General features: G+C 49.9%; 3 protein-coding genes across 3 annotated transcripts; all 3 read right to left on the bottom strand.

The window, feature by feature from the left end:
* Positions 1-1,245: 1,245 nt before the first annotated feature.
* Positions 1,246-5,235, bottom strand: LOC140251563 (T-cell surface glycoprotein CD8 alpha chain-like). Its single transcript, XM_072335503.1, has 6 exons — positions 5,190-5,235; positions 4,244-4,612; positions 3,837-3,932; positions 3,050-3,166; positions 2,287-2,317; positions 1,246-1,364 (listed from the first exon to the last, which is right to left on the bottom strand). Exons 1-6 carry the CDS (start codon positions 5,233-5,235, stop codon positions 1,310-1,312), a joined length of 714 nt encoding a protein of 237 aa, XP_072191604.1. The 3' UTR covers positions 1,246-1,309.
* A 1,397-nt stretch (positions 5,236-6,632) lies between these two features.
* On the bottom strand, positions 6,633-11,478 carry LOC140251064 (T-cell surface glycoprotein CD8 alpha chain-like). The gene is made up of 5 exons (XM_072334300.1): positions 11,433-11,478; positions 10,490-10,855; positions 9,807-9,884; positions 9,530-9,649; positions 6,633-6,673 (listed from the first exon to the last, which is right to left on the bottom strand). The coding sequence occupies exons 1-5, from the start codon at positions 11,476-11,478 to the stop codon at positions 6,633-6,635; spliced, it is 651 nt and encodes a 216-aa protein (XP_072190401.1).
* Positions 11,479-15,771: 4,293 nt separating this feature from the next.
* LOC140251063 (T-cell surface glycoprotein CD8 alpha chain-like) lies at positions 15,772-17,841 on the bottom strand. Its single transcript, XM_072334299.1, is given in 5 exon segments — positions 15,772-15,824; positions 15,827-16,012; positions 16,170-16,259; positions 16,853-17,218; positions 17,796-17,841. Coding segments are annotated over 5 exon segments (741 nt in total).
* Between the last annotated feature and the right edge of the window lie 3,250 nt (positions 17,842-21,091).

Below are 21,091 nucleotides of genomic sequence, written 5' to 3'. Positions count from 1 at the left end.
AAAGAGGAAAGAGCTGTGGAGGACGGCGAAGCAGCGATGCTGGTGCACTCTAATGAGCTTTAGAGGTGCTCATTTACTCTGCCTTTTCTCGGTTTACTCTGATAGGAACTAAGTAAGCTGAAAAGCTGCTTCTCACTCAGTTTCTCTCATTCCCTGCTGTCCTCCCCCTCTGCAAAGAGCTTCATGTTCTTTGCTTTTCCCCTTTATCAGCCCCTTGGCAACAACACCGAAACCTTTACCTCCTCCACCTTCATGGCGCAGGGGAGTTTCTGGGCCCATCCTGCGTCTCCCTGAGGAAATCAGTGCACAGATTGTCTCAAGGCTGCAGTAATTTGGAACCTTAACTGTGGTGTCTGATGCCCTCACATGTGACTGCCTCCAACCCTCAGTTATATTTGCACATGGGGTTTTGGCTTCTCTGAGGCTAGAAAGCGAAAGAAAGAAAGAAATAGTGAATCTGGCTGGAAACGTTGCTTTATTTCATCTCAGGTGTTGACGTGTCAGTGTAACAAGGGAATATTTACATCAGGCACGGAGCTGAAAAGATAAGCAGAACTCTCTTTCACGGTGCTCCAAGTAGAATCATAGAAGCATGCTGAAAGTCCCGCTTAGCCAAAGCAAGTAGCAAAGGCTGTTGATTTAATAATACACAACCATTTATTCCAGAAAGAAGGGAAATCCCGCTCCGTGCCCAGGTGGAAGTGCTGAGCAGCAGTGGGTGTGGGGCCAGCAGCAGGATGAAGGGAGCCAAGGGGAAGTAGGAAACTTCAGCCTGCAGGAGTGTAAACCCCCCAGAAGTACAGCCCTTATATCCGTGTTTGCTTTCTCAACGCAGCCCTGTGTTATATGAGATGAAGCTTTGCTTGGGGCTTTGGGCAGCCTGACCTGGTGGGGGCACCCAGCCCATGGCCGGGGTTGGGATGTGATGGTCTGTAAGGTCCCATCCAACCTGAGCCGTTCTGTGACTCTATGAAACTCTGAGGGGGTGCACAGCAGCACAAAAAAAAAGAGGGCAGGTGTCCAGTTTATATCCTTATTTCTCACCCACTGATCACCAGTGGGTGTTTGCATCAGGGCTGCTGGAACCACGGAGCTGCGCTGGGTCAAAAGGTGGTGCTGAGCCTTTGGAATCCAATGGCAAAGCTCTGGTTCTGTAAGAGCTGTGCTTCGGGGAGGTGCAGGCTCCGTGTCACTCTGCTCCTTTGCTGTCTTTTTGGATTTCTCAGGATAGCTGTGAGGGTGATGTGGGAAGTGGCCTTTGGCAGCACTGGCTCCCAGATGCCGACCAGCAGCTGGGCGCTGCAGCTGCTCATATGTGTCGGGTTGGCACGGTGGGTTTCGCACCAGGCTTCCCATTTGGAGGTCTAGAGAGAAGGGAAAGAAAGGATTTAGTTGGATGTGTAGGTAGCAGGGAGATAGTTCCCATCCCACTGTGCAGCCTGGGACCTCCCAGCCAGCTGTGAGCATTGCTGCATCCCCTTTGCACTCGTGCAGCATTTGTATTTATATAGGTTTTCCCTATTAGTAGCAGTGAGTGACTCAATTAAATTCTATTATAAAACACGTCTCTTTCTTGATTATGAAACTCATGGATGCGTAACCAGCAGGGTGAATTTATCAGCTGCAAGGTGCTCTGTTTGCAGAGGAGGCAACAGAGGCATTAAAGGGTTGTTTGCAACCTCTCTTGCAGCACCAGCTTTGGCAGCGCTCGCGTGGTGCTGGTGCAGTTGGAGCAGCACGGGGGATTTCCGTGCTTCAACACCCCTCTGTGCAAGCCCTGCAAAGGGCTCAGCACCAATCTTGCTAAGTGCAGAAGTGGTTTTCTGCAGAGCAGGCTGGGTGAGACCAGCTGCTGGTGAGATCAGGCTGCAGAAGCGAGGTCTGTGCTGCTGGTGGGCAATGGGAGCTGTTGTTCAGAAGTGGTTTGAACTGCAGCCTGCGATGTTATTATTCTGGCAGCGAGTTCTTGGAGGCTTGGGATGGGGAGGGATGAGCTCTGGGAGGTGTGCAGATGGTTCTGGTTTCTGCTGATGCCTCCTGGCTTTGCGTGCAGTGTCATCAGCGCTCAGTAATTCGAATGATAGAAGCTTCTTTTCTGTTTGCTTATCTCTTTTTCTTTCCTCTCTCCCACCCTCAACAATTACACAGCCCCCTCCTATCCGCTGTACGCTGGAAGAAGAAAGTCCAGGTGCATTTTGGTGTTTCCTGTGCCACCTGCTTGCCTTATGGCCCAGTATTAATGCTACAGACTTCAAGACAAAAGCATCCCCGTTGTTGCTTACTGACCTCTTACACCTGCATCGCCGTCTTCTGGTCTCTAAGATGAAAAAAAGCAAACAGTTCAGAGATACGAAGTCACAGCATAAGAAAGCAGTGCAGCTGGGTATAGGGCTGGCGTTCCCTAACAACTCACTGCCTTCCTATCTCCCATCAGTCTGGGAGCATGCAAACAGCTGATGTGTGGGGAAAGCCATGCACTGGGCACTGCCGCAGCTTCAGTGCTGCCGTGTCAAACTGGGAGCACTGGGGGGGAGTTCCTTTTTGCTGTCCCCAACAGCTTTGGCGTGCTGCTGAAAATCCATTGGCAGCAGTTATTGCTGCAGGAGGTGAATGGCTTCCACCTGGCGTGGGACCACATCTGTATCCAGGTGTCTGCGATCTGTCTCCATGCACCAGGAGGGTGTTGTGTGCTGAAGTTTCACTCCTCGCTGCTGCTACAAACATACAGTGGGGGCTGACGCTTGCTAAAGGCACTGTGCCTGCTCTTAGGATCTAAGGTGGAGCCAGTGCAATTGGGTAGAGTAGCATTCCTCTCTTTGTAATGTATTGTCTGGCAATAGGAGGTGATAAATATTTCTGAAGCTAAATGTGTAGATGAGAAAAACATGGAGAATGGTTTTAAGGGGGGTCCTTCAGCTTTCCCTGTGTCCTGGACATGCAATGGCTGTGTGAGGGCAGTAGGCAGGGAGCCCATTCCCCTGGAGGAGCGGGCTGTGCTCTGTGGTGTGAGGCTCCAGGAAGCTCTGCAGGGTGTCAGGGTGCAACTTACTTTGGCAGAGCACGATGGTGACGATCAGAGCTACAAGGAGCATGAGGCAGACACCAGCAAGGGGAGCCCAGATGAAAATCTCACAGTAGAAATTCAGCAAGTTCTCACTGCTTCTTCCTGCAGGATGAAAGGAGAGAGAGGAGAGAGGAAAGGCCCATCTCCCAGCTGTGGTGATGTCCAGCTGTGGCAGAGCCATCGGGAGGTCCTGCAGCACAGGGAGCTGTGTGGCTCTGAGCAAGTCTGATGGTCGGTGTAGGTGAGGAGAGGGCTTCTATAGGACACAGAGAGAGCGGTGCAGACAAGGCATGTCCACAGGTGACATTCCCTGCTGTGGGCTGCTGCTGTGGGCATCGTGCTGGGGAGCAGAGGGAGGACGTGTAGCCAGAAGACTTCTCATGTCTCCTTCTGGGGCTAAAACCAGCGCTGGCTCCAAATGCTTTCCCTTCTTTTGGTGTTGTCCAGTCATCAGAATTCTTGAGTCTTTTAAGTCATCCCAAGTGGGATAAAACTTGGGTTTGGAATCATGAAATCAGTGAGGTTTAAAAAGATCACTAAGATAATCTAGCTCAAGAATGGCCACCACGTCCCTCAGTACCACGTATACTCATTTCTTGAACACCTCTGGGAAAGGAGATATCACCCTGTGCATCCTGTGCCAAAATGGTGTTACTTTCATCCCCTCAGCACCAGCTCACTGATGAAGCTCAAGATATTTCCTCTCACCCTGCATCCCAAAATGCCTGTTGGCAGCATAGGCTTTTATTTCATCTACGCACAGCTGGGTTACCTGGATCCGAGCTCTGTACGCAGGTGTCCTTCTTGGTGACGTGGCTGCTCTGCGTAGTGGCAGCAGGTGTGGTGGGTGCTGCTGTGGTTGTTGTGACTAAAAATAAATTGGGTGAATACAGTGAGATCAAATACAAGAGCTTTCTCTCAACCCAGCTGGGACATGGCCACCACAGAAGGGATTTTCAACAGTGGTGCCCCAACACGCTGCCAAAACAAATGAACTGAGTGCTGAGGACTCCTAATTTCTTAACAGTGCCCTGAGCCTGTATGAGGAGGAGCAGTGGCTGTGTGATGAGACGGCTTGGGAAAGAAGCAGGGCCATGGGGAGTGTGGGCGATGGGCCGGGTTGAGAAGGCACGGGCAGGGGAGCTGGGTGTAAGCGAGGTGGGTGAAGCTGTTGCTGACCTGGGAAGAAGGCGGGTTGTCCAGAGCTGAAGTGCAACACCTGGTTGACGTTGGTGACGCAGAAATAGATCCCCTGGTCCTGTGCCGAGAAGGACTTCACCACCAGTCGAAAGACGTTGCCTTGTTTTGACCCCTCAAACTGTGAAGATGATCTCTCATTCCCTGGAAAAGTGGTCTTGGAAAACGTGTTAATGTAGACAATGAAGTGAAGTTTCCCATCCTTGTCCTGTCGGATCCAGGAGACACCACTGTCACTTTTGTAAGGTGGGCACTCCAGCTCCACACGTTGTCCCTGCTGGGGGTGCTTCATATTCCTATCAAGGAACCTGGCCGCCATCGTGTTCCTCTGTCCCTGGGCGCCGGTGCAGCCTGTGGGCAGAAGTCGGCCATGTCCCCTCAGGTGCTGCTCAGGAAGAGCTCCTGGGGCCTTTGTGCAGGGCTCTACCCTGCTTGTGCAGTGCGTGCCAGGCTGGCAGGTGGGCTGTGAGGGTGAATACGGAGGAAGGGATCGGCATCCAGCACGCTTGGGTGCTGTGCTGGAGTCCCTGGAGACTGAGCGTTGAGAGCGCCGGGCTCTCAAGATGGATGCTGGCCTTGAGAGCAGCCCTTCAGCTGCCTTGTGTGGGCTGCTGCCATTTCCCAGCTTCTTTGACAGGTGGTTCCCCACCAACAACTGCCCCGTGCCCCCTCTCTCCCCTTCCCCATCCCCTCCAGCAACACCAGTCAGAACAGGCTCTGTTCCTGCTGCGTATCGCACTGCAGTCCCACCGCTCCCGCTTCCCTGCACAGTCCCTGACCAGCCCTGAATTCCATCCTTTGGGTTTGCCCCTTCTTTCCCTGTGTTTGCTGTTGCCCATTGTCTTGGACGTGGTGCATGGGGAATGCCTTCCCCCACTGTCCTCCTTCCTCCCACACAGGTGCCCCGTCAGCCCGCTTCCATACTCACAGAGCCCCAGGCTGAGCAGGAGGAGCAGTGCAGGAGAGCCGGCCATCGTCCTCGGGGCGGTGCAGCGCAGCGCGGCTGATCTTTCTCACTGAGCTTTGGAGGCAGCGTAACTTATAGGAGAGGATGTGATGTCATCAGGACCCTCTTCTGTGAAGAGCCAGGGTTCATCCTTTGTGGTGGAACAGCGTGAGAAAAGCTTTCTGAAGAACTTCAGTTGTGACCCAGATCTTGGTTTGGTTTATTGTTATAGCATTGTTTTAATTGGTGCCTCATGGATTTTGCTGCAGTGTCTTCAGCTGAGATGATGATGGACAATGTTCCTTCTTGAAGTCTGATCGGTCCCTGCAGACTGCTGTCTCTCAGCCATTTGGTCATTCCCATCGTGTCCAGATTTGCAGCATAAGAAGTCAAGTCCCGTGTCGTGGACATGGGCCGCAAGCTGTATTTCTTGGCAGATATTTTATTTAATGTAGTATTTACTTTTTGCAGATGAAGAAGACCTGGGCATGTTGTACTGCATCTCTCCACCTGCACTTTTCATCCCCAGTCCTTGCATTGCTGATAGATATCTGAGTACTTCAGCCCTGTTGTTCTCTGCAATTGTTCTCTGTTATTTCTCTGCAGAAGCTGCTGTGTGCGAGGCAGGAGGTCTGTGATGTGGCACCCACCAAGGCAGCCCCGTGCCCCAGTGGCACTCAGGTATAAAGAACAGAAAGTTACCTCGTGTTTTTTCTTCTCCAACCACAGGGACTTCCGCCATGCCAAAAAACCACTCCATACCTGCTTCAGCATTCAGAGACCATCTCTAGGTGACCACACACATGCTGGTAAGGCTTCTGACTTCCTGCTGCTCTGCACAAAGAGTCTCAACAGCTTTGCTCAGCTGCTGTTTGATTCTTTTGTTGGTATTTTCCGGCTTTCTTGCTTTTTCTTCTTTTCATTGTGAGAGGTGTTGTTCCATTACTGCTTTGGAAAGCACAGCCCTATTCTTGGCTGTGAGAAACCTGGCACTGCTGAGTGATGAAACTGCTGCTGTACGTGAAACGTGAAAGTGAGCTGGAAAACAACGAATGCAACAAGACAGCAAGTTGGGTCAAGCAGCATCACCACAGCAGGAGGCGTACCTGGGCTGTGAGATGAAATAGGGCATCCCTTTGACTTCAGCCTGCTGTCAGGACCTTCAAATGAAGAAAAATTGTGGTTGAAGGAGCGGCGTTCAATGAGAAATGGACTGATGAGTATCTTTTTGCTGAGATAAAAATGAGTTACTGCTGTTGAGTTACACCTCAGAGAGACTTGGCCACAAAGGCCAGTGATGCGTTGTGAAATCTGATGGCAGAAGCAGCAAAACCAATTGCTGGTGGTGAGTTTATTAAGCATGGACAGCATCAGAGATGCAATTGGCCATGGTTAAAACAGGGGTTTCCCTCAGATCTGTTGGTGTCACTCAGCTCTTGCCGGGTGTTCTGAAGAAACAGACAAACCTGTAACAAGAAAAATGCGGAGTAAAGCTGCTGATTTCAAGAGATTTCCTTTGGCTGGAGATTAAATCCTTGATGCTACAGATGCGACTCAACTTGCTGTTTGCATGGGAGGTATTGATACGAAGTACAACGTCACTGAAGAAATGGATTCCTCGGTGCCATCAAAGGACACAAAGAAATCAATTTGGATGTGGACAAAGAGGTCAAAATGGCATTAAAGTGATTTTATTTAACCTGTGTTGATGCATCTGGTAGAGGTACCGATGGCGCCCAGGCTGTGGTTGGTAAAGAAGAAGGGCTTAAGGGATTCATAGAGGAGAATGGAATTGCTGCCAGGAACTCGGGTCTGGTGAAACATCTCTGCGTGGAATGTCAGGGAAATATAAGCAGAAAAGCTTTAAAAATGGGAACTGTCCTGTCAGTTGCCGTCAACTGTGTGAATTTCATGAAGCCCAATGGACTGAACCATCCCCAGTTCCAGGCATCCCCTGGAATTGTGGATGCTGATAATGGAGAGGTCATTTACTTTTTTAAAGTGAGGTTTGTAAGTCGTGGTAAAATGCTGAGCAGTTTTAGGATGTGCAGAATGAAATGGAATCATGTCTGGAATCAAAAGGGACATTTGTGTCAGAACGCGAGGCTGAAAACACTCCACAGATGGAATGCTTCTGGTGGTTACGGCCTCTCCTTTAAGTAAGTGAAACATACGTCTTCCAGGCGTAACCCAACTTACCTGTGCTGCGATTCAAGCCATAGCAGCGTGCAAAATGAAACAAATTATGGGTGGTTCAAGTAAAGGCAAATGAATTTACAGACTTTGGCGTGTCAGGAGAGATGAAGTTTCAGCTCTGCAGGCTCTCCCTGCCTTTAAATACAGATGCAAAATGCCAGCAGGAGGGGAGATGAGAATTAATTTTCATGCTGCCTGCTGAGGAGATTTCAGCTGGAAAAGGGAGCGCAGAAATCCTATCACGGACACTGGCCAGACACAAAGTTATTTCAGCACAGTTTGGAGTGTCTTTTCAGTGGGTTCTTTTCTTCTTTTGAAACACTGGTGGGGCAGGTGGTGGGATGGTGAGTCTCCCTGCCCTCATGGAAAGAGTTAAGCCAAAAACTCACAGAGAGAGAAGTTAGACCCATTTAATGGGAAAGATATTACAAAATAGAGAGTGGTTGGGCCATCAGAGCTGAGTGCTGATATGGCTGGTTTATTGGTCATGCGGTGGAAGGCTGAGCTGTGCAGCACAGCGGTGCCTTTCCCAGCGTGGCACGGAGCTGCTGGGCTTGTTGTGGTCAGTGCTGTCCCCCGCGGTCTGGCTGTGTGACAGCAGTGTGTGCTGGAGGAGGACGCCTGTGTGCCTTCTGCTGAGCAGCCACGCAGCACTGCTTGCTTACGGTGAGCTCGGTCCTGCAAGGGATGGGCTTGTGGTGAGCGCGTGTGATGCGTGGCTGTGCTGATTTCAGCCCTGCTGATGCTTCCTCCTGTTGGTGTGGGAAGATCTGACCACTTGAGCAGTGAGGAACTAAAAATATCAATGAAGATTTCTGAATTGACTCTTCAATCGCAATCCTGCTTTTGAAATTGAGTTTTGAGAAAAATGAATGAGAATACTGATTTCTGCTTTAAGGCAGCATCTATTAAAGGCCCTGTGCTGGCTGTAAGCTGACTTAGAGCACGTCAGGAGCGATCTCCCTCCATGATTCTCCCCCCGTTTTTTTTTCCCTGTCAGTACTGTAGGTTGCTTTCAGTGAATTACAATGTTGAGCCAGAGATTTTTGCAGAAAATGCAGATGTCATAGAATCACAGGATGGCCTGGATTGAAAAGGACCACAATGATCATGCAGTTCCAACCCCATGCTATGTTCAGGGTCACCAACCACCAGACTAGGCTACCTAGAGCCAGATCCAGCCTGGCCTTGAATACCCGCAGTGATGGGGCATCCACAGCCTCCTTGGGCAACCTGTTCCAGTGCGTCATCACCCTCTGAGTGAAAAACTTCCTCCTGATATCCAAATGGAATTTCTCCTGTCTCAGTTTAAACCTATTCCCCCTTGTCCTGTCACTATCGATCCATGTAAACAGTCGCATCCCCTCCAGGTCGTACGCTCCCGTCAAGCATTTGAAGGTCACAATGAGGTTTCCCTTGAGCCTTCCCTTCTCCAAGCTAAACAAGCCCGGTTCCCTCAACCTTTCTTCATAGGAGAGATCTCCAACCTCCAATCATCTGAGTGGGGATCAAGGTCTGTCATCTCCTGCCTCTGTACCTGTAGAATACCTTGTTCTTATTTTTCACATCCCCAGCCAAATTCAGCTCCATCAGTGCCTTAGCTTTCCTGATGTTACCTCCACACATGCAGACAATGCCCCCACATTCTTCCCAAGGGATTTGTAACAATCTCTCCTTCAGCATTACTGCTTGCTTGCTGCAGAAATTAATGCAGCCAATGCTGGTAATCACTGGTAATCTTGATCATTGTGAAAAGGCCACAATAAATGGTTAAGAAATGTTTTGGATTTTGGCAATTTCAACCCCAATATGGTGATTTCAGGTTGGCAGAGTCAACACAGTTTGTCATTTCTTGTCTGTTTACAATTTCTGTTTGCAGTGACAATTCCTCTTTATAATTTCATATCTATCAGTGTAGGAAGTGATGAAGTTTTCTGTATTTAAAGCTAATGATGAGGAAAATATGGAGGAAAAAATTAAGAGTGGTCCTTCTGCATTCCCTGCATCCCGGACATGCAATGGCTGCGTGAGGTCAATCAGCAGGGAGCCCATTCCCTGCAGGAGCGGGCTGTGCTCTGTGGTGTGAGGCTCCAGGCAGCTCTGCAGGGTGTCAGGGTGTGACTTACTTTTGCAGTGCGCGATGTTGATGGTGATGGCAGTGAGGAGCAGGAGAAGGCAGGTGCCAGCCAGGTTAACCCATATGACTGTATCATGGCAGAACTGTGGTGTGTTCTCATGGCTTGATCCTGCAGGAAGAAAGGAGAGAGGAGAAAGGGGAAAGGCCCAGTTGCAGACACGTGCCTGCATCCAGCAATGCCTGTAGTCAGCAGAGACTTTAATTTGGGCTCTTCTGCTCAAAGCAGCACTGCTGGCAGAGCCCCTGCCTCCCCACAGCTGGGTTACCTGCATCCAGACCATGTTGTGAGCTGTTCTTGGTGACCAGGCTGCTCTGGGTGGTGGCTGTGGTTGTGGTGGGTGCTGCTGTTGTTGTGACTGGAAAGAAGAAATAAGTGCATACAGAGAGGTATGACAGAAGAGCTTCCTCCTGCCTGTGCCAGGAAACAACCAGCAGTGAACGAACATTTATAGGATCTGTAGGAACTGTGATGCTTTCACATGCTGCACAGCCCTGGTACCGAGGGAACTGGGCTCCTAATTTGTTATCTGTCCCCTCAGTTTGTGTGAGCTCTTTGTTATCTCTGTTATAAAACATGTCCTGAGTGTTAAGGGGGTTTTTGAGTTTCTTGTTGAGGTGCTGTAAGCATATGATGTCTACTGGGACTTAATGGGCCAGATGCATTTTGTGTGGAGGTGGTATCTTTGTGGCCATTGTAACTCTCATCCCTCAAGCTACTGATGGGATGGGGAAGTGGCTCTGGGCTGTGCGACCATCTCTGTGTTTGGGCAGGGCCGGTACCATGAGCAGTGCTGTTGGAAAGGGAGCCTGTATGAGGAGGAGCAGTGCCTGTGTGATGAGACGGCTTGGGAAAGAAGCAGGGCCATGGGGAGTGTGGGCGATGGGCCGGGTTGAGAAGGCACGGGCAGGGGAGCTGGGTGTAAGCGAGGTGGGTGAAGCTGTTGCTGACCTGGGAAGAAGGCGGGTTGTCCAGAGCTGAAGTGCAGCTCCTGGTTGATGAAGTTGATGCAGAAATAGATCCCCTGGTCCTGTGCCGAGAATGACTTCACCACCAGCCAATAGGAACTATCTCTCTGTGATACCTCGAAGCGCGGAGATATTCTATTATACACATGAAAATTTGTGTTGTATGGTGAGTTACTAGAGACAATGAAGTGAAGGTTCCCATCCTTGTCTAGGCGGACCCAAGATGCTCTCCATGTGATTCTGGATGTCTGGCACTCCAGCTCCAACCGCTGTCCCTGCTGGGGGTGCTTCATATTCCTGTTGAAACTGACCACCACTGCATCCCTCTGTCCCTGGGCGCCGGTGCAGCCTGTGGGCAGAAGTCGGCCATGTCCCCTCAGGTGCTGCTCAGGAAGAGCTCCCGGGGCCTTTGGGCAGGGCTCTTCCCTGCCTGTGCAGTGTGTGGCAGGCAGGCAGGTGGGCTGTGAGTGTGAATGTGGAGGGAGGGATCGATGTCCAGCATGCTTGTGTGCTGTGCTGGAGTCTCTGGGGACTGAGCATTGGGAGCGCCAGGCTCTCAAGATGGATGCTGGCCTTGAGAGCAGCCCTTCAGCTGCCTTGTGTGGGCTGCTGCCCCTTATCAGCTTCTTTGTCAGGTGATATCCCACCAACAACTGCCCCATGCCCCCTCTCTCCCCTTCCCCATCCCCTGCAGCAACACCATTCTGAACAGGCTCTGTTCCTGCTGCGTATCGCGCTGCAGTCCCACCGCTCCTGCTTCCCTGCGCAGTCCCTGAGCAGCCCTGAATTCCATCCTTTGGGTTTGCCCCTTCTTTCCCTGTGTTTGCTGTTGCCCATTGTCTTGGACGTGGTGCATGGGGAATGCCTTCCCCCACTGTCCTCCTTCCTCCCACACAGGTGCCCCGTCAGCCCGCTTCCATACTCACAGAGCCCCAGGCTGAGCAGGAGGAGCAGTGCAGGAGAGCCGGCCATCGTCCTCGGGGCGGTGCAGCGCAGCACGGCTGATCTTTCTCACTGAGCTTTGGAGGCAGCGTAACTTATAGGAGAGGATGTGATGTCATCAGGACCCTCTTCTGTGAAGTCCGTGTTCATCTCTGTGGTGGAACTGCGTGAGAAAAACTTTCTGAAGAACTTCAGTTGAGACCCAGATCTTGGGTTGGTTTATTGTTATAGCATTGTTTTAATTGATGCTTCTTGGGTTTTGCTGCAGTGTCCTCAGCTGAGATGCCAGCGGACAATGTTCCTTCTTGAAGTCTGATCAGTCCCTGCAGACTGCTGTCTCTCCGCCATTTGGTCATTCCCATCGTGTCCAGATTTGCAGCATAAGAAGTTAACTCCCGTGTCGTGGACATGGGCCGCAAGCTGTATTTCTTGGCAGATATTTTATTTAATGTAGTATTTACTTTTTGTAGTTGAAGAAGACCTGGGCATGTTTTACTGTGTCTCTCCACCTGTACTATTCATCCCCCAGCCCATGCATTGCTGATAGATATCTGAGTACTTCAGCCCTGTTGTTCTCTGCAATTGTTCTCAGTTATTTCTCTGCAGAAGCTGCTGTGTGCGAGGCAGGAGGTCTGTGATGTGGCACCCACCAAGGCAGCCCCGTGCCCCAGTGGCACTCAGGTATAAAGAACAGAAAGTTACCTCGTGTTTTTTCTTCTCCAACCACAGGGACTTCCGCCATGCCAAAAAACCACTCCATACCTGCTTCAGCATTCAGAGACCTTCTCTAGGTGACCACACACACGCTGGTAAGGCTTCTGACTTCCAGCAGCTCTGCACAAAGAGTCTCAACAGCTTTGCTCAGCTGCTGTTTGATTCTTTTGTTGGTATTTTCCGGCTTTCTTGCTTTTTCTTCTTTTCATTGTGAGAGGTGTTGTTCCATTACTGCTTTGGAAAGCACAGCCCTGTTCCTGGCTGTGAGAAACCTGGCACTGCTGAGTGATGAAACTGCTGCTGTACGTGAAACGTGAAAGTGAGCTGGAAAACAACGAATGCAACAAGACAGCGAGTTGGGTCAAGCAGCATCACCACAGCAGGAGGCGTACCTGGGCTGTGAGATGAAATAGGGCATCCCTTTGACTTCAGCCTGCTGTCAGGACCTTCAAATGAATAAAAATTGTGGTTGAAGGAGCAGCGTTCAATGAGAAATGGACTGATGAGTATCATTTTGCTGAGATAAAACTGTGTTACTGCTGTTGAGTTACACCTCAGGTGGACTTGGCCACAAATGCCAGTGATGCGTTGTGAAATCTGACGGCAGAAGCAGCAAAACCAATTGCTGGTGGTGAGTTTATTAAGCATGGACAGCATCAGAAATGCAATTGGCCATGGTTAAAACAGGGGTTTCCCTCAGATCTGTTGGTGTCACTCAGCTCTTGCCGGGTGGTCTGAAAAAACAGACAAACCTGTGACAAGAAAAATGCGGAGTAAAGCTGCTGATTTCAGGAGATTTCCTTTGGCTGGAAACGAAATCCTTGATGCTACAGATGCGACTCAACTCGCTGTTTGCATGGGAGGTATTGATACGAAGAACGACGTCACTGAAGAAATGGATTCCTCGGTGCCATCAAAAGACACAAAGAAATCAATTTGGATGTGGACAAAGAGGTCAAAATGGCATTAAAGTGATTTTATTTAACCTGTGTTGATGCATCTGGTAGAGCTACCGATGGCGCCCAGGCTGTGGTTGGTAAAGAAGAAGGGCTTATGGGATTCATAGAGGAGAATGGAATTGCTGCCAGGAACTCGGGTCTGGTGAAACATCTCTGCGTGGAATGTCAGGGAAATATAAGCAGAAAAGCTTTAAAAATGGGAACTGTCCTGTCAGTTGTCATCAAATGTGTGAATTTCATGAAGCCCAATGGACTGAACCACCCCCAGTTCCAGGCATCCCCTGGAATTGTGGATGCTGATAATGGAGAGGTCATTTACTTTTTTAAAGTGAGGTTTGTAAGTCGTGGTAAAATGCTGAGCAGTTTTAGGATGTGCAGAATGAAATGGAATCATGTCTGGAATCAAAAGGGACATTTGTGTCAGAACGTGAGGCTGAAAACACTCCACAGATGGAATGCTTCTGTTGGTTATGGCCTCTCCTTTAAGTAAGTGAAACATACGTCTTCCAGGCGTAACCCAACTTACCTGTGCTGCGATTCAAGCCATAGCAGCGTGCAAAATGAAACAAATTATGGGTGGTTCAAGTTATGGCCAATGAATTTACAGACTTTGGCGTGTCAGGAGAGATGAAGTTTCAGCTCTGCAGGCCCTCCCTGCCTTTAAATACAGATGCAAAATGCCAGCAGGAGGGGAGATGAGAATTAATTTTCGTGCTGCCTGCTGAGGAGATTTCAGCTGGAAAAGGGAGCGCAGAAATCCTATCACGGACACTGGCCAGACACTAAGTTATTTCAGCACATTTTGGAGTCTGTTTTCAGTGGGTTCTTTTCTTCTTTTGAAACACTGGTGGGGCAGGTGGTGGGATGGTGAGTCTCCCTGCCCTCATGGAAAGAGATAAGCCAAAAACTCACAGAGAGAGAAGTTAGACCCATTTAATGGGAAAGATATTACAAAATAGAGAGTGGTTGGGCCATCAGAGCTGAGTGCTGATATGGCTGGTTTATTGGTCATGCGGTGGAAGGCTGAGCTGTGCAGCACAGCGGTGCCTTTCCCAGCGTGGCACGGAGCTGCTGGGCTTGTTGTGGTCAGCGCTGTCCCCCGTGGTCTGGCTGTGTGACAGCAGTGTGGGGCAGGAGCACATGTCAGGCGGCGGGAGGTGTGCAGTGCTGGTGGGCAGCAGAGGAGGATCATCCCAATGGCCGCGCTCCATCAGGGCAGCTGTGTGTGTTGCTGCTGGGATCAGGGCGGTGCTGGAGGAGGACGCCTGTGTGCCTTCTGCTGAGCAGCCACGCAGCACTGCTTGCTTACGGTGAGCTCGGTCCTGCAAGGGATGGGCTTGTGGTGAGCGCATGCAACGCGTGGCTGTGCTAATTTCAGCCCTGCAGATGCTTTCTGCTGTTGGTGTGGGAAGATCTGACCACTTTAGCAGTGAGGAACTAAAAATATCAATGGAGATTCCTGAATTGACTCTTAAATCACAATCTTGCTTTTGAAATTGAGGTTTGACAACAACGAATGAGAATACTGATTTCTGCTTTAAGGCAGCATCTATTAAAGGCCCTGTGCTGGCTGTAAGCTGACTTAGAGCATTGCAGGAGCGATCTCCCTCCATGATTCTCCCCCCCTTTTTGTTTCCCTGTCAGTACTGTAAGTTGCTTTCAGTGAATTACAGTGTTGAGCCAGAGATTTTTGCAGAAAATGCAGATGTCATAGAATCACAGGATGGCCTGGGTTGAAAAGGACCACAATGATCATGCAGTTCCAACCCCATGCTATGTTCAGGGTCACCAAGCACCAGACTAGGCTACCTAGAGCCAGATCCAGCCTGGCCTTGAATGCCCGCAGGGATGGGGCATCCACAGCCTCCTTGGGCAACCTGTTCCAGTGTTTTACTACCCTCTGAGTGAAAAACTTCCTCCTGATATCCAAATGGAATTTCTCCTGTCTCAGTTTAAACCTATTCCCCCTTGTCCTGTCACTATCGATCCATGTAAACAGTCTCATCCCCTCCAGGTCGTACGGTCCCGTCATGCATTTGAAGGTCACAATGAGGTTTCCCTTGAGCCTTCCCTTCTCCAAGCTAAACAAGCCCGGTTCCCTCAACCTTTCTTCATAGGAGAGATCTCCAACCTGCTCATCGTCTGAGTGGGAATCAAGGTCCGTCGTCTCCTGCCTCTGTACCTGTAGAACACCTTGTTCTTATTTTTCACATCCCCAGCCAAATTCAGCTCCATCAGTGCCTTAGCTTTCCTGATGTTACCTCCACACATGCAGACAGTGCCCCCACATTCTTCCCAAGGGATTTGTAACAATCTCTCCTTCAGCATTACTGCTTGCTTGCTGCAGAAATTAATGCAGCCAATGCTGGTAATCACTGGTAATGTTGATCAGTGTGAAAAGGCCACAATAAATGGCTGAGAAATGTTTTGGATTTTGGCAATTTCAACCCCAATATGGTGATTTCAGGATGGCAGCGTCAACACAGTTTGTCATTTCTTGTCTGTTTACAATTTCTGTTTGCAGTGACAATTCCTCTTTATAATTTCATATCTATCAGTGTAGGAAGTGATGAAGTTTTCTGTATCTAAAGCTAGTGAAGAGGAAAATTTGGAGGAAAAAATTAAGAGTGGTCCTTCTGCATTCCCTGCATCATGGACATGCAATGGCTGCATAAGGGCAATCAGCAGGGAGCCCATTCCCTGCAGGAGCGGGCTGTGCTCTGTGGTGCGAGGCTCCAGGAAGCTCTGCAGGGTGTCAGGGTGTGACTTACTTGGGCAGTGCGCGATGTTGATGGTGATGGCAGTGAGGAGCAGGAGGAGGCAGGTGCCAGCCAGGTTAACCCATATGACTGTATCATGGCAGAACTGTGGTGTGTTCTCATGGCTTGATCCTGCAGGAAGAAAGGAGAGAGAGGAAAGAGGAAAGGGCCAGTTGCAGACATCTGCCTGCATCCTGAAATGCCTGTAGTCAGCAGAGACTTTAATTAGGCCTCTTCTGCTCAAAGCAGCACTGCTGGCAGAGCCCCTGCCTCCCCACAGCTGGGTTACCTGCATCCAGACCATGTTGTGAGCTGTTCTTGGTGACCAGGCTGCTCTGGGTGGTGGCTGTGGTTGTGGTGGGTGCTGCTGTTGTTGTGACTGGAAAGAAGAAATAAGAGCATACAGAGAGGTATGACAGAAGAGCTTCCTCCTGCCTGTGCCAGGAAACAACCAGCAGTGAACGAACATTTATAGGATCTGTTGGAACTGTGATGCTTTCACATGCTGCACAGCCCTGGTACCGAGGGAACTGGGCTCCTAATTTGTTATCTGTCTCCTCAGTTTGTGTGAGCTCTTTGTTATCTCTGTTATAAAACATGTCCTGAGTGTTAAGGGGGTTTTTGAGTTTCTTGTTGAGGTGCTGTAAGCATATGATGTCTACTGGGACTTAATGGGCCAGATGCATTTTGTGTGGAGGTGGTATCTTTGTGGCCATTGTAACTCTCATCCCTCAAGCTACTGATGGGATGGGGAAGTGGCTCTGGGCTGTGCAACCATCTCTGTGTTTGGGCAGGGCCGGTACCATGAGCAGAGCTGTTGGAAAGGGAGCCTGTATGAGGAGGAGCAGTGCCTGTGTGATGAGACGGCTTGGGAAAGAAGCAGGGCCATGGGGAGTGTGTGCGATGGACCGGGTTGAGAAGGCACGGGCAGGGGAGCTGGGTGTAAGCGAGGTGGGTGAAGCTGTTGCTGACCTGGGAAGAAGGCGGGTTGTCCAGAGCTGAAGTGCAGCTCCTGGTTGATGAAGTTGATGCAGAAATAGATCCCCTGGTCCTGTGCCGAGAATGACTTCACCACCAGCCAATAGGAACTATCTCTCTGTGATACCTCGAAGCGCGGAGATATTCTATTATACACATGAAAATTTGTGTTGTATGGTGAGTTACTAGAGACAATGAAGTGAAGGTTCCCATCCTTGTCTAGGCGGACCCAAGATGCTCTCCATGTGATTCTGGATGTCTGGCACTCCAGCTCCAACCGCTGTCCCTGCTGGGGGTGCTTCATATTCCTGTTGAAACTGACCACCACTGCATCCCTCTGTCCCTGGGCGCCGGTGCAGCCTGTGGGCAGAAGTCGGCCATGTCCCCTCAGGTGCTGCTCAGGAAGAGCTCCCGGGGCCTTTGGGCAGGGCTCTTCCCTGCCTGTGCAGTGTGTGGCAGGCAGGCAGGTGGGCTGTGAGGTTGAATGTGGAGGGAGGGATCGATGTCCAGCATGCTTGTGTGCTGTGCTGGAGTCTCTGGGGACTGTGCATTGGGAGCGCCAGGCTCTCAAGATGGATGCTGGCCTTGAGAGCAGCCCTTCAGCTGCCTTGTGTGGGCTGCTGCCCCTTATCAGCTTCTTTGTCAGGTGATATCCCACCAACAACTGCCCCATGTCCCCTCTCTCCCCTTCCCCATCCCCTCCAGCAACACCATTCTGAACAGGCTCTGCTCCTGCTGCGTATTGCGCTGCAGTCCCACCGCTCCTGCTTCCCTGCGCAGTCCCTGAGCAGCCCTGAATTCCATCCTTTGGGTTTGCCCCTTCTTTCCCTGTGTTTGCTGTTGCCCATTGTCTTGGACGTGGTGCATGGGGAATGCCTTCCCCCACTGTCCTCCTTCCTCCCACACAGGTGCCCCGTCAGCCCGCTTCCATACTCACAGAGCCCCAGGCTGAGCAGGAGGAGCAGTGCAGGAGAGCCGGCCATCGTCCTCGGGGCGGTGCAGCGCAGCGCGGCTGATCTTTCTCACTGAGCTTTGGAGGCAGCGTAACTTATAGGAGAGGATGTGATGTCATCAGGACCCTCTTCTGTGAAGTCCGTGTTCATCTCTGTGGTGGAACTGCGTGAGAAAAACTTTCTGAAGAACTTCAGTTGAGACCCAGATCTTGGGTTGGTTTATTGTTATAGCATTGTTTTAATTGATGCTTCTTGGGTTTTGCTGCAGTGTCCTCAGCTGAGATGCCAGCGGACAATGTTCCTTCTTGAAGTCTGATCAGTCCCTGCAGACTGCTGTCTCTCAGCCATTTGGTCATTCCCATCGTGTCCAGATTTGCAGCATAAGAAGTTAACTCCCGTGTCGTGGACATGGGCCGCAAGCTGTATTTCTTGGCAGATATTTTATTTAATGTAGTATTTACTTTTTGTAGTTGAAGAAGACCTGGGCATGTTTTACTGTGTCTCTCCACCTGTACTATTCATCCCCCAGCCCATGCATTGCTGATAGATATCTGAGTACTTCAGCCCTGTTGTTCTCTGCAATTGTTCTCTGTTATTTCTCTGCAGAAGCTGCTGTGTGCGAGGCAGGAGGTCTGTGATGTGGCACCCACCAAGGCAGCCCTGTGCCCCAGTGGCACTCAGGTATAAAGAACAGAAAGTTACCTTGTGTTTTTTCTTCTCCAACCACAGGGACTTCCGCCATGCCAGAAAACCACTCCATACCTGCTTCAGCATTCAGAGACCATCTCTAGGTGACCACACACACGCTGGTAAGGCTTTTGACTTCCTGCAGCTCTGCACAAAGAGTCTCAACAGCTTTGCTCAGCTGCTGTTTGATTCTTTTGTTGGTATTTTCCGGCTTTCTTGCTTTTTCTTCTTTTCATTGTGAGAGGTGTTGTTCCATTACTGCTTTGGAAAGCACAGCCCTGTTCCTGGCTGTGAGAAACCTGGCACTGCTGAGTGATGAAACTGCTGCTGTACGTGAAAGTGAGCTGGAAAACAATGAATGCAACAAGACAGCAAGTTGGGTCAAGCAGCATCACCACAGCAGGAGGCGTACCTGGGCTGTGAGATGAAATAGGGCATCCCTTTGACTTCAGCCTGCTGTCAGGACCTTCAAATGAAGTAAAATTGTGGTTGAAGGAGCAGCGTTCAATGAGAAATGGACTGATGAGTATCATTTTGCTGAGATAAAACTGTGTTACTGCTGTTGAGTTACACCTCAGAGGGACTTGGCCACAAATGCCAGTGATGCGTTGTGAAATCTGACGGCAGAAGCAGCAAAACCAACTGCTGGTGGTGAGTTTATTAAGCATGGACAGCATCAGAGATGCGATTGGCCATGGTTAAAACAGGGGTTTCCCTCAGATCTGTTGGTGTCACTCAGCTCTTGCCGGGTGGTCTGAAGAAACAGACAAACCTGTGACAAGAAAAATGCGGAGTAAAGCTGCTGATTTCAGGAGATTTCCTTTGGCTGGAGATTAAATCCTTGATGCTACAGATGCGACTCAACTTGCTGTTTGCATGGGAGGTATTGATACGAAGTACGGCGTCACTGAAGAAATGGATTCCTCGGTGCCATCAAAAGACACAAAGAAATCAATTTGGATGTGGACAAAGAGGTCAAAATGGCATTAAAGTGATTTTATTTAACCTTTGTTGACGCATCTGGTAGAGCTACCGATGGCGCCCAGGCTGTGGTTGGTAAAGAAGAAGGGCTTATGGGATTCATAGAGGAGAATGGAATTGCTGCCAGGAACTCGAGTCTGGTGAAACATCTCTGCGTGGAATATCAGGGAAATATAAGCAGAAAAGCTTTAAAAATGGGAACTGTCCTGTCAGCTGTCGTCAAATGTGTGAATTTCATGAAGCCCAATGGACTGAACCATCCCCAGTTCCAGGCATCCCCTGGAATTGTGGATGCTGATAATGGAGAGGTCATTTACTTTTTTAAAGTGAGGTTTGTAAGTCGTGGTAAAATGCTGAGCAGTTTTAGGATGTGCAGAATGAAATGGAATCATGTCTGGAATCAAAAGGGACATTTGTGTCAGAACGCGAGGCTGAAAACACTCCACAGATGGAATGCTTCTGGTGGTTACGGCCTCTCCTTTAAGTAAGTGAAACATACGTCTTCCAGGCGTAACCCAACTTACCTGTGCTGCGATTCAAGCCATAGCAGCGTGCAAAATGAAACAAATTATGGGTGGTTCAAGTTATGGCCAATGAATTTACAGACTTTGGTGTGTCAGGAGAGATGAAGTTTCAGCTCTGCAGGCCCTCCCTGCCTTTAAATACAGATGCAAAATGCCAGCAGGAGGGGAGATGAGAATTAATTTTCGTGCTGCCTGCTGAGGAGATTTCAGCTGGAAAAGGGAGCGCAGAAATCCTATCATGGACACTGGCCAGACACAAAGTTATTTCAGCACAGTTTGGAGTGTCTTTTCAGTGGGTTCTTTTCTTCTTTTGAAACACTGGTGGGGCAGGTGGTGGGATGGTGAGTCTCCCTGCCCTCATGGAAAGAGTTAAGACAAAAACTCACAGAGAGAGAAGTGACACCCATTTAATGGGAAAGATATTACAAAATAGAGAGAGGTTGGGCCATCAGAGCTGAGTGCTGATATGGCTGGTTTATTGGTCATGTGGTGGAAGGCTGAGCTGTGCAGCACAGCGGTGCCTTTCCCACTGTGTCATGGAGCTGCTGGGCTTGTTGTGGTCAGCGCTGTGCCCTGTGGTCTGGCTGTGTGACAGCAGTGTGTGCTGGAGGAGGACGCCTGTGTGTCTTCTGCTGAGCAGCCACGCAGCACTGCTTGCTTACGGTGAGCTCGGTCCTGCAAGGGATGGGCTTGTGGTGAGCGCATGCAACGCATGGCTGTGCTGATTTCAGCCCTGCTGATGCTTCCTGCTGCTGGTGTGGGAAGATCTGACCACTTTAGCAGTGAGGAACTAAAAATGTCAATGGAGATTTCTGAATTGACTCTTAAATGGCAATCTTGGTTTTGAAATTGAGTTTTGACAACAACGAAGAAGAATACTGATTTCTGCTTTAAGGCAGCATCTATTAAAGGCCCTGTGCTGGCTGTAAGCTGACTTAGAGCATGTCAGGAGCGATCTCCCTCCATGATTCTCCCCCCCATTTTTTTTCCCTGTCAGTACTGTAGGTTGCTTTCACTGAATTACAGTGTTGAGCCAGAGATTTTTGCAGAAAATGCAGATGTCATAGAATCACAGGATGGCCTGGGTT

Source organism: Excalfactoria chinensis, chromosome 4 (assembly GCF_039878825.1).
Source record: "Excalfactoria chinensis isolate bCotChi1 chromosome 4, bCotChi1.hap2, whole genome shotgun sequence".
NCBI lineage: Eukaryota > Metazoa > Chordata > Aves > Galliformes > Phasianidae > Excalfactoria > Excalfactoria chinensis.
Note: the sequence above shows the minus strand (reverse complement) of the source record. Positions and strands in the feature narration are given on the sequence as shown.

What these genes read in the sequence shown, in the direction of transcription:
- LOC140251064 (XM_072334300.1), bottom strand. Translation starts at nt 11,478, where the DNA reads ATGGCCGGCTCTCCTGCACTGCTCCTCCTGCTCAGCCTGGGGCTCT. An exon ending in CCTGCTCAGCCTGGGGCTCT is followed by an intron (nt 10,856 to 11,432) that starts GTGAGTATGGAA and finishes TTCTGCCCACAG; the next exon opens with GCTGCACCGGCGCCCAGGGA. An exon ending in ACAACATGGTCTGGATGCAG is followed by an intron (nt 9,650 to 9,806) that starts GTAACCCAGCTG and finishes TTCTTCCTGCAG; the next exon opens with GATCAAGCCATGAGAACACA.
- LOC140251563 (XM_072335503.1), bottom strand. Translation starts at nt 5,235, where the DNA reads ATGGCCGGCTCTCCTGCACTGCTCCTCCTGCTCAGCCTGGGGCTCT. An exon ending in CCTGCTCAGCCTGGGGCTCT is followed by an intron (nt 4,613 to 5,189) that starts GTGAGTATGGAA and finishes TTCTGCCCACAG; the next exon opens with GCTGCACCGGCGCCCAGGGA. An exon ending in CGGCGATGCAGGTGTAAGAG is followed by an intron (nt 1,365 to 2,286) that starts GTCAGTAAGCAA and finishes CCTTCTCTCTAG; the next exon opens with ACCTCCAAATGGGAAGCCTG.